The sequence below is a fragment of the Papio anubis genome, chromosome X (genome assembly GCF_008728515.1).
Source record: "Papio anubis isolate 15944 chromosome X, Panubis1.0, whole genome shotgun sequence".
In the NCBI taxonomy this organism is placed as follows: Eukaryota; Metazoa; Chordata; class Mammalia; order Primates; family Cercopithecidae; genus Papio; species Papio anubis.
In genome coordinates this window covers 112902221-112920195 of record NC_044996.1, presented here as the reverse complement: position 1 = coordinate 112920195, position 17975 = coordinate 112902221, and the positions used below count along the sequence as shown (strand labels likewise).

General features: G+C 35.8%; 1 protein-coding gene across 1 annotated transcript in view; it reads right to left on the bottom strand.

Moving 5' to 3' along the window:
- The window catches only part of DMD (dystrophin), a 2174064-nt gene that overhangs the window by 1462790 nt on the left and 693299 nt on the right, over positions 1 to 17975 (bottom strand). Inside the window, exon 18 of the mRNA XM_031660704.1 lies at positions 7025 to 7148. Coding sequence (XP_031516564.1) covers positions 7025 to 7148 — 124 coding nt within the window. The remainder of the gene's footprint in view (positions 1 to 7024; positions 7149 to 17975) is intronic.

Below are 17975 nucleotides of genomic sequence, written 5' to 3'. Positions count from 1 at the left end.
CTCCTGTATGTGTGTATGTACATGTATGTACACATACGTACTGTGTATATACCTCTTTCCCTTATTTTCAAGACCAAGGGTATCATCTGAATACTCTTCAACCATGGTCTTCATTTTCTTTTATATAGTTCATCTTCAATGAAGATTTCAATATTTCAATATTAGTCCAAATACCTACAGTCAGAGTTCAGTCCTCACTACTGTACAAAAAGCTATTTTGTGAAAGTCATTAATTTTCTTCTTGTTAGGAAAAATGCTTCTTACAGCATTCAGTACTGATAACGACTACAATTATCTCCTTGAAAGTACCTTGTTCATAAAAATACCTTTGCCCTTGACAATATTATCTTTCTCTTAAATTTCTTCCTCATGAAGTCATCCAGCTTTTCTGTGTGTTTTTCTATAGAGCTGTTTATCATATACATGTCTACATGCATATAAATATATTTTTAATCATAAAAGGATATTTTATAACACATAATTTTTAAATTATGTTATTAACATATAGAATACTAAATACTTTACTCAATATATGCTTAACATATGTTTAGAAGCCACTACTCAGATTCTAAAATATTTAGTACACATAATTTCAAGTAAAGTATATAGAAGCTAAAAAAAGGCATCAGTAAATCCACGTATCAGAAATGAGTGATTAATTATAAAATATGATATGGGCTCATGAAAATTCTTACAGATCATGAAGAATTATAAATTCTAAAATGGGTAACTTAAATGCAAAATAAAAGGCAATTAAGTTGTATAATATTCAATAAAAGGAACAAAAGTAAAATAATTTTGAGCAAAGGAACAGGGAGATTCACAAATTCCTCAATAAGTTGATTCAGACCTCTGTTCCTCCTCCTTTATTAGCACCTCTTAAAAGCCTCCTCTTTCTGTATCTTCTCTAACATTATGAAAATAAGTTATGGATCTCTATCAGTCCTACTCTGATATTAGAGGTAACTAAGAATCTACTCATTTAACATTCTATAATGAAGTTTTACCCTTTGACTGAAAAGTAACTTATTCACTCAAATGTTTATTCAGAAGTTGTTCTATCCTGCATATTGGTAATAGGTCCTGTCTTAAATGTGACTGTAGAGCTGAAAAAAAATCACATACCCATAGAGTTAAATATTTATTGGGTTATGTGTTAGGCATGGGGACACTAAAAACCAAACACACACACATAAAACCAAAAAAGCCATTTCATGTTCAAGTCCTGATTTCTGGAAATCAACAATGGAAATGAAGTGAAAATGACTAGAAATTAGTTTGCATAAGTAAGCAAAAATTAGATCATTTCAGGCTTTATGAGAGCAATATGAAGACACTGACTTTGTCAACACTTTTCACACAAAGACAACTGGGAACATATTTGTAGATTATCAAAGTTAACCTGATTTACATGCTGCAACGAGAGAGACAGAGCACCACAGGGAACTATGGGGTTGTTTCTAAGAGTATGTTAGAAAAAGTTTATTTTAAGATGTGGGCTTGTGTTACGTGATAGGGGGCATCAAGGAAGTGGGGCTTTGTTTTGATTGGATGTTGTAAGGAAGTAGGGTAATTCTATATTGAGTGTCCTAAAATTTTTATCTACATGGCAGAAGGAATGCAGAGAGGCTAAAGCTGTATTTAGTAAAGAAGCATGATGTGTCACATTAAAGAAGATGAGGGATATTTGGTCATCAGGGGTGGTTTGGACAATGCTATTCTTTTTGACCGTATTAAGATATGATTACAAAGTGGTCTTGCTTTTATCTTGATTCATCACAACCATGGAGTGTCCCTGAATGATGCTGGCATTCTTAGCAATTGTTTATATTCAACCAGAGAACATCACAGACTAGCTGCAAGTACCAAGGCAGCATCTAGCAGTTCCAAAGCCTAACTGAAGTGCCAAGCCAGCTACTGGCTATCAGTAGCTGATTTTATCTTTCTCAAATGATTATAAACAGAGACATAACAAGATCATACTTATGTTTTAATGAGTTTGGTTTGGCAGAGGTGATGTGAAAACTTCTAAAGGAACATAACATTAGTAGCAGAGAAGACCAACTAGGGGATTGTCATCTTAAATAGAAGTAAACCATGATATTAGCTTTAATCAGGGTTTTGGTGATGGGAATAGAGAGAATTGGACATTTTCAAGAGCTGTTAAGGAAGCAGGATTAATTGAACTTGTCAAAGATTGGACTTGTGAATGGTAGAAAAAAATCTAGATGACCCAGTTAGCTTTCAGATTTCTGGATTAGGCTGTTTGCAGGGTGAAAGGAAGGAGAAAGGATAAAGGAGGTCTGGGGAAATAATGAGATTTAAGATATCAGGCAAACATCAATTAAAATTGTCTATTAGGCAGTCAGATATATCACCCTGGGTTTTTTTTTTCTTTTTTTAATTATACTTTAAGTTCTAGGGTACATGTGCACAATGTGCAGGTTTGTTACATATGTATACATGTGCCATGTTGATATGCTGCACCCATTAACTCGTCATTTACATTAGGTATATCTCCTAATGCTATCCCTCCCCACTTCCCCCTCCCTGGTGAAGGACCGGTGTGTGATGATCCCCTTCCTGTGTTCAAGTGATCTCATTGTTCAATTCCCACCTATGAGTGAGAACATGCGGTGTTTGGTTTTCTGTTCTTGTGATAGTTTGCTGAGAATGATGGTTTCCAGCTGCATCCATGTCCCTACAAAGGACACAAACTCATCCTTTTTATGGCTGCATAGTATTCCATGGTGTATATGTGCCACATTTTCTTAATCCAGTCTGTCACTGATGGACATTTGGGTTGATTCCAAGTCTTTGCTATTGTGAATAGTGCCGCAATAAACATACGTGTGCATGTGTCTTTATAGCAGCATGACTTATAATCCTTTGGGTATATCCCCAGTAATGGGATGGCCGGGTCAAATGGTATTTCTAGTTCTAGATCCTTGAGGAATCGCCACACTGTCTTCCACAAGGGGTTTTAAGAAAGAGGTTTTAAGAAAGAGGTGTGAACTAAAGATACATATTGGGGGAGGGTTCATTCGAAAATAGATACTATTTGAATGGGAATGAATGAGGATATCCAGAGAAGAAAAACAAGGACTGTGAAGAATACCAATATTAAAGAAAAACTGAATTGGAACAAATGGACAAAAATGTGAAAGAATTAATCAGGAGAAAGCAGTATCCCATAAGCCAAGTGAGGAAAGAATTTCATGAGGGCAAAGAGGTTAATAGGTTCTAGTTCTACAGAGGGCTGAGTAAGATAAGGCACGTATATTCACATGTGTGTTTATAGGAGAGGACACTTTCTTAAAGATGAAAACACAACCAGTTTAAAGGCTGATGATAAAGAACCGGGACATAGATTTTTGACAATCTGGATATACAGTTGAATGGAAGCTGGTGGCTTAATACACAGGGATGCTGCTGAGAACATACACACAGAGATGAACCTCAACCAGGTGAAGCCTAGCCTCTTCCACCAAGGCAGGTGGGAAAAAAAAAAAGACAGAGAGAGACAATGAGCACAAATACCCACAATCTGAGAAATATTATTTTGACTAAAGTAGGAGATGAAGTCATTTACTGTGAATGACGGGGAAAGTTTAGGTACCCCACAAAAGCTTGAAATAATTGTTGAGAGAAACTAAGGAGAAAATACACTTAGGATGAACGGAAAGCTTATGAAGAACTGCTGGTTTTGTTAAAATATGTTATTAAAGAAATGGAGTAATGCCTGACAATGACAACATCTACATATAATCACGACAGCAGGTAGCTGAATTGAGGAGATGAGAGAAACAGAAGCTTTTAGCAATAGCAGGAGAGCCCACAGGGATGCTGAAATGACTAAGAATGAAAGAACAACTTGGGTGAAAAAGTCTACTAACCTAGTGCCAAAGTCTTCAATGAGAAAATATGATAAAATGATAGATAATAGATAGCCAGAAGTCATTAACTGCAAGGAAAGAGGTATTTTTACATCAAGAGAGCAGTATCTTTGGAATTGTCTCTGTTAGGTGAGGGAGTCAGTCATTCTAAAGTAGTGGGGGTACAAAAGAGGGATGAGTCACAGTGCTGTTTTTGAGGGTAAAAGTGGTTTGCATGTATGAGTAGAATAAGTACACAGGACAGAAGTCTTGTCTGGAAAAAGGGTTTGAGCCTGCCGAGTGAGAGAGTGTGGGAAAGCAGAGGAAGTGAAGCAAGGACAAGAAAGTGCAAAAGAGCATAGAGAGAAAGATAGAAGAAAGGATAGACTCGAGGTACCTATACTCTGGGTAGTAAACACAGATAACAGAGATAGGAGAAAATGGAAGAATTAACTGGCTTGATGATTTCCAGCGGGAGTTAGTAAAAAGTTGATTCCGAAAGAGTGTAATCAAATGTAGATCCCATAAAGAGCCCAAAACCAGATGACCATAACGACTTGATAGGCAGGCTTTCAAGAGAAACTGGTACAAGCTCCAGATTTTCAGACACCTTATGAAACCCCCTTGCGATCAGAGAAGGCCATTTTTTTTTTTTTATTACCAATTTACGTTACCATGTGCTCACTGAAGTAATTTGAGTAGTTAGAATCTGTTAATTCAGCTAAAAAGTCTGAACTCTGGTGATATTAAAAGAATGTGAGAGGGAACCGCTAGGTAAAGCCCAAGATTGTGTCCTAGAATATTGATTCTCAAGCCTTTATGTGCATAGGCTTCGCTCCTGGAAAATGTTCAAAGGCAAATTTTGATTTACTAGTTCTGAGATTCTATATTTCTGACAAGCTCCCAGACAATGTCAATATTTGTGGTCCAGGGACATTTTGATTAGAAAAGTTCCCTAGAAATCAGCTTTTAAATAAGTGCATTTTGTTAATTATATGAATAAAACACATGGTGAATATACAAGGAAAAAAATTATGCTTAGGTTTAAAAGTTCCATTTTTAAAAATATGTGAAATTGAACTGATAATGGCCTATGATATGCTAATTGGCTAAAAGCACTTGAAAGGAGTAAATGAAGAGATCAAGTGGAAAAAAAAAGAGTTGGTAATATTTAGCCATTTTTATTAATACCACTCAAGTTCATGACACGAGCCTGCCATGAGTTCAAAATAACCTATATAAACTGACAGGTGATATAGTAAGAAAATTAATGTATACCTAAACTGAATATCCTTCATCATTACTATGTATTTCTCTTGAGGATTTTTAATACATATACATTATATTGAGCCTGAGGGAAACATCAAGGTAAATCATTTCATGTCCTATTTCAGTAGGCAATTAAGAACGATGTTGTTATTTCAGAAAATGAGAGTTCAGGGCGACAAAGGGGACTCACAAGGTATCAGAAAACCAGTTATAAAATATTGTACATTTTTGAGCACTTTTAGTCTGTCATGCTCCCACTATTGATAAAATGCAAATCGTTCAAAGGCAACCATGTAACACGAACTTTTATGATTTATATTCCTGAAATACTGGAACTCAATTTTCCTGCCTGATCAAAGCTGTTTTAAGATAAAGAAACAAACTATCAGACAGAAACCTATAAGAATCAAATCAATAACCATTTTTAATTAGTTGATAAAATGCCAAAGGTGATTCATATTTTTTGTGGTCAAATATGTGACATGAACTTTGAAAATCAGAGTTCAATGTTCTCTAATTAGTGTTCTACTACTCAGATAATTTCCCTCAAAAATCATAGCAAACAATATACCTTCAAAGAAGTAAACTTGAAAAAAGACATTTTGCCAATTTTCTACAATTACATATTATCTTTCAGTTTAATTTTAAAACTCAAACATTAGTAATATAATATTTCTCATTTCTTGAAACTGTTTAGAATAGTCTATTACAATGCTGACAACATGTCTTATAAAGTTAATAAATAATTTAAAATAACTTTCCAATTTATAAATAGTTAACTCTAAGAAGAACTGGTGATGAAATTGTCTCCCCTTTTTCAAGCAGCCTAAAAAATAGATTTTTTTTTCCAGAATATATATATATTTTTTTGTTTTTCTCCAAAAGTTCCAACCCCAACAGCAAACATTAGCTTGTAACTGAGGTAATGTTGTATTTGTAAACATACAATAGATTTTGAACTTCAGGATTTGAATCCTAGAAAGAAAAAGCAGAGCTAATGTACACATTTAGATGTGACCTTCCCATGGATAGAATTACTTTTCATTCATAATCACTGTTTTTTTAGCTTGCGTATTGTATTTACTCTGCCTGTTAGAAATTCTTTTACAAACTGTTGCCGATCATATACAAAGATGCATGTTTTATAATTGTTGAAGTCGAAAAATTAAAGCTTTGACAATTTCCCTAAAGATGAAGCAGCTTATATTAAATAAATAAAACTTCCTATTTGTGAAGGTCAAAATTATACCATCTCAGAAGGGAATAACAACAACAAAGCATCTGTTACCACATGTAAATACTGAGAAAGGCTGCACATCTTTTAGTTAAGGTAATACACAAATACCTGGGAAATTTAAATACCTTATAATATATGACAGGGATTGATGACTATAAAGAATAACTTTTTGATAATAGTGAGCATATAAACATGGTCCTAAGTATAGTATCTATATTATTCTATTCTATTTTACACTATTCTACTCTACACAATTCTGCAAGCTTGCTAAGGCCTAGCCTTGAGGTAACTGAACAATATATTGAAGAAATCAACATGAATTCATGTTATAAAATTGTTAATTTATAGTTAAATAATACGTAAGTTAAGGTAAGTTTATGAAAGGCATCCCTAGTCAGTCACAGAAGAATCCAGAAAGATTTCTCTAGGCTAAACTTTGATTTTGCTTGCTATCTAAAACATACTTTAAAGATATATTGTTTTATCTTTAAACATTTTATCATTTAACATTTTATCATATTGCATATTTAAAATTTTATCATATTGCATTAATCTATCAACTAATAGAATCACAGATAACAAAGCACGGAGTTTACAAGCAGCACAAAATGTGTACACATATAAAAATTAATGCATAACCTACATTGACTTTTTCTTTTAAGTCTGAGAAGCTGCCTTCCTTCCGATAGATTGCAAATTCAGGACTCTGCAACACGGCTTCTGAGCGAGTAATCCAACTGTGAAGTTCAGTTATATCAACATCCAACCTGAGACAGCAAAAAATAAAAGTCATTATTTCTTATCTCTTTCTTCTATATAAAAAAAGGAATTTATCCGCATTTATCATTCTTTCCTCAATCTGAGACTCCTGCCTGATGCCTCTATTAGTATTAATAGCACCACTACTTTCCCCGTTAGGTAGACTCAAATTTGGAGTCAGCTTTGATCTAGAGTCTTATGATCACAGAGGTCATTTTATTCACCTCAATGTAAAAATCACTTGTACAATATCTCCTGTAAGCTATTACTCAGCCTCTGCTTGAATGTTTGCACTATTTAAAAAAGTACTACCTCCCAAGATAACCTTTTGTTTTTGGAAAGTATTTACGAGAAAAAAGAAATTCCTGTTGGTGGTCACCATTGAACCACATGCTCTTCTGTAGTCTCCAGTCATATTGCCTCTGGGTTCGGCCACATGACTTTCTGTCACAAATGGGACAACAGTAAGAGTATTGCAAGTAAGGTTTTGATAAGTGCTTGCATGTCAGAGCTTGACTTTTTAGAGCACACACCCTGAGAAGGCAACAATTATATAAGAAGTACAATGATCTTGAGGAGATCATGTTTTAAGGAAGTTTAATCTATCCATGTGAAGAGGCCACATGAAGAAGCATGGGGCACCAGGAATGCAAATAAAGCCCTCTGTGACCCATCTCAATGCCAGCTGAAGACAGACAAATGAGTGCTCCAGTTGATGCCACATAGAGAAAAGAAATGCCCAAAGGGCACTGCCCAAGTTGAAGAACTGTGAGAAATAATAAGTGCTGCTTTAAGTCACTACATTTTGGTGTAAGTGGTTATGCTGCCATAAATATCAGATCGCCTATCCTGTTATTTTCAAACTTTTTTTTTTTTTTTTTTTGCAGAAATCTTCGGAGCCACCAGGGATAAATTATTCATTGTAATCAGGTGATTTAGGTATAGAAGAGCCAAAATATGGACTCAACCCAAGTGTCTAATAGAATAGTATTAAGCCTTTAAGAATATGAATATCCTTTCATTTGCAGCAACATATATGAACCTGGAGGAAATCATGTTAAGTGAAATAAACCAGGTGTTATGACATGATCTCATTTACATGTCTCAAATACATATGACATATCTCAAAGACATATGACATGTCTCAAATACGACATGATCTCATTTACATGTGGAATCTAAAGAAATCAAACTCAAAGAAACAGAAGACAACGTTAGTTTCCAGGAGCTGGTGGGGGTAGAGAGTAGTTGGAAAGATATTGGCAAAAGGATACAAAATTATAAATATTTGAAATCAGCTCTTTAAATTCATCAGTAGATACCTGATCGTCAGCCTACCCTATGCTTAGTCACTTCAGCGGATATTCTATGGTTTGTTGGTATCTTAGTTTCCTTAAGTTTGGTACTTAAAGGAAACATATCAGTAGTGTGTAGTATAAATAAGGAAGAATAGACAATTATCTTTTTGGTTTATAATACTTTCATTGATATAGCCCATGATTTCAATAAATATTTTCACTTCAATATTAGACTTTCAACTCACATTGCAATTCAATTGAGTTAAAACTTCTAGAATGTTTTCACACAAACTATCATTAAACCAGTTATATCACAACCTAATTACTATCACAAACTTGTGACCTGGTCTATTGAACTCCAATTTCAGGACTTTGAATCATACAAACCTGTTAGAATTTCTCACATTAGTTGCAGGCTATTGTTTTAAAATTAAACAGATGCAGAACTTAATGGAACACAAAGCCCTTACAAAAACATATTCTCATTTTATATTCTTACAAAATTCTTTGGTTGGGTAATCACCAATTCCAACTGCCCATAGGATGAGATGGCGCTTCAGAGAAATTAAGTTAATTGACCTCAGTACCATGGATCAGAAACTTATTTTATCTAGTTCACAATCATGTCCTTCCACATCAAAAAGGGGATGGTTCATAGCATACAGATTGAGTTGTTATTTATCAGGGCTATCCAACTTGAAATTAAGAGACTAGGGATCTTGATTCCTCTAAATTCCATGTCATTGAATGTCAGTAAGTTATTTGTGTATGCATTATAAATGTTTATGGATTTTTATTGTGTGATACATGATTTTTATCTTTCCTATATATTTTATCCACAAGTTTGATTATCAGGTTTCTATTTCTTCATTCATAATGTTGATTAAAATATAGAGTACAATTACATGCTGTAAAAATCTTTCTCTCACACTCTCTTCAGCGATGTTAACTCCTTGAATAAATACTCTCCTACTATGGTCATTTGGTAACCTACCCAAATGAGTGCATCATTTATGCAGATTTATCACAATGTCTTAAAACATTTTCATTTTTGCTTTGGCCCAACATAAAATTTCCTGTGTCTCTCAATCCACAAGCATCTACTTGCCAGTATATTGGACAGAGGAGTGCTGGAATGTTAATACTTCAGGGGTGACCCTTAACCAGTGAGAGCTTGGAATTGGTGGATCAATATCCCAGCTCCCTTGTTCCTCAGTTACACAGTACTGAAGTATGATTCACACAGTGTTTCAAAGGGTTCCCTGCATGATTGAGCTCCAGTTCCTTCCAGCAATAACCTGATCCCTAAATGTGTGCCATCCTTTATTGGCTACTTTATTTTTCTTATCTCACTTCCCTACTTTGATTCCTGGGGTCACTTTCAAAATAAACTGCTTGCATCTGAATTCTTCTCTTCAGATCTACTCTTGGGGCAACCCAAACTAAGGCCATAATCAACACCCTCAAATGAACCTAGCATCCTGCCATACTTTTTTCTTTTTTTCCCCCCAAGTTGGGCTCTGAGTCTCTACAGGAACTATTTAAAACCTTTTTTCAAAGCTCTGGCCCATCCTCTTTCTGCAGCTCTCTCAGCAGATGATCTTGTTCTCTACCTTATAGAAACAAGTAGAATTATCAGAGTAGAACTTTTGCACTTCCTATTTCCAAACACCATCAGATCTGCATGTGTAGCCACCATTCTCATTCCGTTCTCTTACATTTGAGTTTCCCTTCTTTTAATTAAAATCATTCCCACTACCTACATTTTGAACTTTATTCTCTTACTTTTGCTCGAGCATCTGAGTCCATCCATTTTCTAATATTTATTTGAGACGGAGTCTCACTCTGTCACCAGGCTGGAGTGCGGTGGTGCGATCTGGCCTCACTGCAACCTCTGCTTCCCGGGTTCAAGGGATTCCCCTGCCTCAGTCTCCCAAGTAGCTGGAACTATAGTTAACACTGTTGACCATACTATCCTTTTGAAATTTTTCTTCCTTTGGCTTCATGATGCCACTCTATTCTAATTTGCCTTCTATTTCTATGACCATTGGTAATTTTTTCTTTGCAGGTCCATCCTCCTCCACCCTATCATTACGTACTAGATTTGATCATGCCTTGAATTACAATCTATTTATCAATGACTCTGATACGTGTATCTCTAATTCAGGCACTTCTTCTGAATTCCACAGCTATAAAACCATCTGCCTTTTGGATGTCTCCACTTGCATGCTGCAAAATCTCCTTAAACATTATATGCCAAGGTTTAATGTTTGATCTTCTCCCTCAAACTAGTACTCTATCAGTATTCCCCAGATCAGTAATTAGCATCACCACCCCTCATATCTGTTATCTTCATTTCTGCTATGGACTGAAATTTGTGCCCCACAAAAGTTCATATGTTGAAGACTAATTCCCAATGCGATGATATTAAAAGATGAGGTATTTGGGAGGTGATTAGGTCAAGAGGGTAGAGCCCTCATGAAATGAGTACTCTTTTTTTTTTGTTTTTTTTTTTTTTTTTTTTTGTTTTTTTTTTTTGTTTTTTTTTTATTTTTTTTTATTTTTTTAATTTATTTATTATTATTATACTTTAAGTTGTAGGGTACATGTGCATAACATGCAGGTTTGTTACATATGTATACTTGTGCCATGTTAGTCTGCTGCACCCATCAACTCGTCATTTACATCAGGTATAACTCCCAATGCAATCCCTCCCCCCTCCCCCCTCCCCATGATAGGCCCCGGTGTGTGATGTTCCCCTTCCTGAGTCCAAGTGATCTCGTTGTTCAGTTCCCATCTATGAGTGAGAACATGCGGTGTTTGGTTTTCTGTTCTTGTGATAGTTTGCTAAGAATGATGGTTTCCAGCTGCATCCATGTCCCTACAAAGGACGCAAACTCATCCTTTTTTATGGTTGCATAGTATTCCATGGTGTATATGTGCCACATTTTCTTAATCCAATCTGTCACTGATGGACATTTGGGTTGATTCCAAGTCTTTGCTATTGTGAATAGTGCTGCAATAAACATACGTGTGCATGTGTCTTTATAGCAGCATAATTTATAATCCTTTGGGTATATCCCCAGTAATGGGATGGCTGGGTCATATGGTACATCTAGTTCTAGATCCTTGAGGAAATGAGTACTCTTAAACTCATCTGAAGAGATCAGCGTTCTCTTCCACCATGTGAGGGCACAGGGAGAGGGTACCATGTATGAACCAGGAAGCCTGCCCTTACAAGACACTAAATCTGCTGGTTCCTTGATATTAAACTTCCCAAACTCCAGAACTGGGAGACATAAATTTCTGTGCTTTATAAGCTACCCAGTGTACGATATTTTGTTACAGCAAACCAACTAAAACCCTCTCTCTTCCTTCCCATGTTTAATGTATTGCAAAGTCTATCTGTCACACATACATTCTCTATCTCCTGAATATGTATGCTTCTTCCTGTCTCCATAGCCAGAACCCAAATTTGTGTTGCCATTAAATGTGACCAAAAATACTGCAATAGCTTTTCACTTGGCCTCTGGGCAATATTTACAGAACCCTCTATTTTACGTACTACTGGAAAAATTTTCATTTTTTTAAATTGATGCATAAAAGATGTACTTAGTTTGGGGGTACATGTGATAATTTAACACATCCATATAATTTGTAAAGATCACATCAGTGTACTTGGGATATCCATCATCTTAAATGTTTGTTTATACTAGATACATTCAAATTATTCTCTTCTAGCTACTTTGAAATATGCAGTAGTAAAAACATACCTGATTATATTACCTTCATTCATAAAACCAAAGACTTTCTCATTTTTCTTAAAGAACAAAATTTCAATATGATCCTTTATAATCTGACCTTCATAGACCTGTTAACTGTATATTTTATTCAAGTACTTGTAGAAACAAATTCCCTTCATATTTTCTAAAGTAATTCAGAGCTATTCTTTATTCTTGTTCCTCCTCCAATGGAATAAAATCCTTCACTGACTCTCCCAAAATATTTCGAAAATTTAGTTGTTAGTATAATGCATTTGGGCCACTTTGGTGAAATTTATTTGTCTGACTCAATTATACATCAGATACCCTCTGACTCATAAATGTGAGATGGGAATATCCACCAGTCACTTTCAAATTCACGCTTTAAATTTAATCTCTCTAGTCTCACCCTCTTTTTCATTTAGACTATCTCTAGGAAAGATTGCTCACTTCTACTTAGAGGTCCCTGAAACCCAAACGTGGCTCAAGGTGCTAGGCTGACATCACGGCTGAAAGAAATTTGCTAAAGCCTGTGTTGGAGAAAGATTTCTACTAGGCATAAAATTGACATTGCTCTTGTTTGCACACTGTAGGGGCTCAGAAAATGATACCCCAAAGTATGGCACTTTGGCATGCTGAAACTCTGAACTAAAGAACATTGGAAGGCCTCAGAAGCAGCCTTGGAACCAAGTTCTCTCTGACGTTCTCCTCCCATCTTTAACTCCACATTCTTCCCTGAAGTGAGTCATAGTTACCAGAATTCTTCTTCAAGGTAGGTCATAGAAACCAAAAATCCTCTCCTCCAACGCCAGTCATAAAAACCAGAATTATAACTCTGTATTTCCCCCACCTTTCTCTCCAGAAGCTAGCCATAAAAAATTACCTGACATACCTCTGTTTGATAGTAGGTCATAAGACCCTCATTCAAGTGGGGTCCTACCCCATGTCTAAGAGGAAGGAATTCTACAAAGACAGGCCTGGCTGGTTTTCCCCAGTCTATTACTATTAGATCATTCCCTTTTTGTCCAATCACATTCCTACATGGCTGTCTACTCTTTATCAAATCTAAATAGACAGTTTTCCTTTGGGTCATTGTGTCTTCATTTCTGAAGGCTCCCATGTCACCTAAAACTTTTATTAAATATCTCATGCTTTTCTCTTGTTAACCTATCTTTTGTTATAGGAATGTCTGCCATGACCTGTATAAGGAGGAAGGAAAGGGATCATAGCCTTTCTGCTCCTATAACATGTTGATGTAACTGTTATACCGCCACCTCCAATTCACTGCAGAAAAAAGGTTTTTTTTTGTTTTTTAGTTTGAAAGTAAATAATTTTCATTCAAAAAGAAATCTCATAACACTTTTAGAGGTGTATTTTCCTGAAAAATGCAAAATTGTATGTTTTCTTTTAAAAGAGTCAATGTCTCCCTTTCTTCCCCTTCACAAAGTATATACTAAGTGCTTACTATGTGCCAGACATGCTATTAACTCCATGAAGAACAGAGACGAGAATGCATTAGTCCACATTATCAAATAATTTGGTTTAGTGAAGCATTTGTTTGACAAGATAAAAATGGTTTAGACACAGAACTGGGGCTCAGCTCACACTGGTCTTTTTAAGAGGATAATCAAAAAACACCTTCTCTGTAAATTAGGATTAAATCAGCTTCTAGCCTAGAGGCTCTGCCAAGTATATTGGTTATCTCCACACAATGAAGGCTTTGTGGAATCAACACCATGGTAACTGTCTGTTTGCTTCTCTGTCTGTGAAGATTTTAAGGGAGGCCTGGACACCAGTTGGCACATAGTTCTGATAATTCAAATCAATTCAACAAGATGTGAAATTCTACAGAAAGGGCTTTCCTCATTCAATTTTTTGTCTGATTTTATAAATTTGGAAGGGGATTGCATGCAGTGCGTGAACTTACCTTTTATACAAAGACCGTGTGGAGAGTGATTACACTCGTTTTCTGATTTACAGATTTTTAAAAAGGCAATTTCAAATTTTGCTAGGGCAGTGGTGAGGAGTGTGTCGACTAAGGAAAATAACCTATTCATAAGCACAGAGGTTAATATGTTACACTTCCTTTCTGAAATGGAACAAAGAAACATATTAATGAGTCTGGACTCTTCTCAACTGTTGGAGTTCTTCCCTTTTTTTTTCTATCGTTATTGTGATATCTTGATTTCATGGGAAATAAGTGGAAACTGAACCCAATTCTTACATGATTCAAGCTCTGAGCTATTCCTAACCTAATCTTATATTTATATTTATTTTATGTTGCTTCCATTTGGACTTCTTCCTTCAAACATCTCTGATTTCCTTACTAAAACTCTTTTTGTCCAAACATAATGCGCAGTCAGCCTACACTCTGATACTTAACATGTACCACCATCTCTTAGAGTTCTGGTAGTTAACTGCCAGCTACTAGCATTGTTTTATCTCCAATATTCTGCCAGTGGATAGCCTCATCTCTTCATGCCAGCAATGAGGATGGAAGGGCGAAGAGGAAGCACAGGCAGGGTTTCAAAGGCCTCCCAAGTACTCTCCCTGAGTGCCAATGGCCTACATCCAACGCTTAGGTTCAGTGACATTTTCAATGTACAATGAACACAGTCTCCTTCCTGGATCCTACTCAGACCCTGACTTCCAAGAAGCAGTTGCATGTTTATTTTATTCTTTATCAATTTAACAACTTTCGCTTCATCACTTTTTGTGGTTTGTCCTGTAGTTTTCATGTATTTCACTGCTACTAAATCTTCAGATATCTTTGCTGAGATGCATGGTAAATGAACAGGCTCCTCTGATTTAAATGTCTTCATGCTTATAAATTGGGTGCTATCTACTCTTCCCAGGGCTTTGCAGATGGCATTTTCTATCATACTTTGCACTACATGAGCCTGGGTATTTAATCAGGAACGAAATTTATCATTCAGATGTAACTCAGTTACCTCCTTTAAAACCCTCACGGAAAACACTGAAGACTTATTTTCAATGCCATATTCAATCTTGGATTTTGTACATGTCTTTTTGCTTCTTCATAAAATTACTCATTTCTAATAATTCTTTTTTCCCACTTTAACAACTCACATAAAACCACTGTTAATGAACTTATATATCATAAGTTGCTCATAATGGGCCCCTACACCTTTGGGATCAGCCCATTAATATATTCCTTAGTGCTTAACTTACCTTCCTCACATACTTAACTCTGTACTTAACATACTTCTGTGTGTTATCACAGACTCTATCCCTTAAATGCAGTTTATCTTTACCTAGCTTAAAATCTCCTTTAGCTAATAAAAAATAACTTCTCATTCTCTGTTCACAAATGATTATTGCTGTAATTATTGATGAATATTCTGTTCTCTATTCTTCAAGTATATCTTTAAACCTCAGTTTGTTATTGTTTATGATTAGCAGTGAAGTGACAATTTTTACTCCTTTGCAAATACACTCATCAGAAACCCCTGAAATTAAAACCTGTAAAGTCCCATTATACAGGGCAAGTAAGTCTTTGATTTTTTTTTTTTTCTTTGCAGAAGTGTATTACTAAACCAAGACAGTTTTTCAAAAAGACCTTCCATTTTTTGGAAGTTTCAAAATATCAAAAGCATGGGGCATATATACCAAATATTCAGACAGTGACAATTTTTCTCAGTATTATATTGTACAAATAGACTCAACGTCATCCAGTTGAATTTCCCATAAAAACGATGTAAATTAGGTTAATTACATCCCCTATGGTAAATACTGGGAGATACCTGTGTGTATATATAAATGTTTAAAATAAATTTAAAGGCAAAAAAACACATAAAAACATCTCAAAGAACTAGAGAAATGTTTGCCATTTAAGAAGTTGTCAATAGTAAAACATTATACAGAATTAGTGCTACATAACTGTGCTAATTATGTCAGAAGAGCCTCCTGATGGGCAGTGACTGTGTTCTGTTAATTTTCTTTACAGTGACTGTCACATAACCGATTAAACTAAGATGACACATTTACATAAATTTTAATTCAGTCACTTTCAAGATACCAGTTAGAACTCATCATTCCCAAATGTGTAAACTTTGAAAGTGGAAGTCCTCCAAGCTCCTAAACTTAACTAATTTGATTAGTGAACTAGGTTTATGAATGGTCATTTTAGGTATTTAAACATCTTAGCGTGTAGAATTTTATAAAAACTTATGAGCCTCATCCTTAGAAACGTGAAAGTAAAATGCTGATGCCTGTGAAATACGTTAACCATTGCAGGGCCCCAGGGCTCTAGGCCTAGACCACATCACTTATGAAACCAATTCTTAATGTACATTTTAATGAGCTGGGAAGCAAGTGTTAATATTAATAGGAATAAAACCATAATTATTTTTTGTTGATATTAAGGAAGAAATAATTTTGGAGGTAAGATTTTCCAACTTTGCTATATTTTTAAAAATCACCTTTCTTCTTCAGAGTTTTAGAAAGTAAGAAGACATTTTAATTCCATATTACTATACAGGCGCTCTCCTGACCTAAATCCCCAACCACGTGAAGATGAACTACTATTCATCTGACAAGACTCAGTTCAAGATACACATCGTCTGTGAAGGTTTTCTGGATCAACCTCTCTCTACTTTCAACTTTCCTTCTGGGAAAACTTGTCCCTCTCCGCTTGTTTCCATATGGCATTTGCTTTTTTAAAAAAAAAAATCAAATAATAGAATACAAATTAAATTTGCATCAAATAGGTCATGAAAATACCAAATGAAATTCAGTATAAATCCAATTTTTTTTTTTTTTTTTTTTTTTTTTTTTGAGATGGAGTCTCGCTCTGTCGCCCATGCTGGAGTGCGGTGGAGCCATCTTGGCTCACTGCAAACTCCACCTCCCGGTTTCACGCCATTCTCCTGCCTCAGTCTCCCAAGTAGCTGGGACTACAGGCGCCCGCCACCTCGCCAGGCTAATTTTTTCTGTTTTTAGTAGAGAAGGGGTTTTACCATGTTAGCCAGGATGGTCTCGATCTCCTGACCTCGTGATCCACCCACCTTGGTCTCCCAAAGCGCTGGGATTACAGGCGTGAGCCACCACTCCTGGCCAAATCCTATTAGTTCTAAAAATGTTTTTAGGACTTTGAGGTGCATTGACTACATGGTAACTATTATATTTTTGTAATTACAGAATATTATTAAAGGGGAAATCCTGTTTAACCAAAAGAAAACAAGCTAATATTTAGACAAATAGCTCCCTCTCCAAATAAAGATAGTTTGTATACACACACACACACACACCACATACACATTTGTATAGAGTAATTGTGCCTCCCTCTGTGGAAGGGGGAAAGATAGGGCCACATGACTGTCTTGTATTTTGTAATATGTGTGATACGTGTGTGTTTGTGTATGTTTAAGTGTGCTTTAAATGTACAGTAAAAGTGTGTTTAAAAATATACTGAGCTGAGGGTCAGGCGTGGTGGCTCACGCCTGTAATTCCAGCACTTTGAGAGGCCGAGGCGGGTGGATCACCTGAGGTCAGGAGTTCTGGACCAGCCTGGCCACCATGACGAAACCCCGTCTCTACTAAAAATACAAAACATAACCGGCTGTGGCGGTGAGTGCCCATAATCCCAGCTACTCAGGAGGCTGAGGCAGGAGAATTGCTTGAACCGAGGAGGCAGAGGTTGCAGTGAGCCAAGACTGTGCCACTGCATTCTAGCCTGGGCAACAGAACGAGACTCAGTCTCAAAAAAAAAAAGAAAAAAAGAAAAAAAGAAAAAAGAGAGATATATATACACACA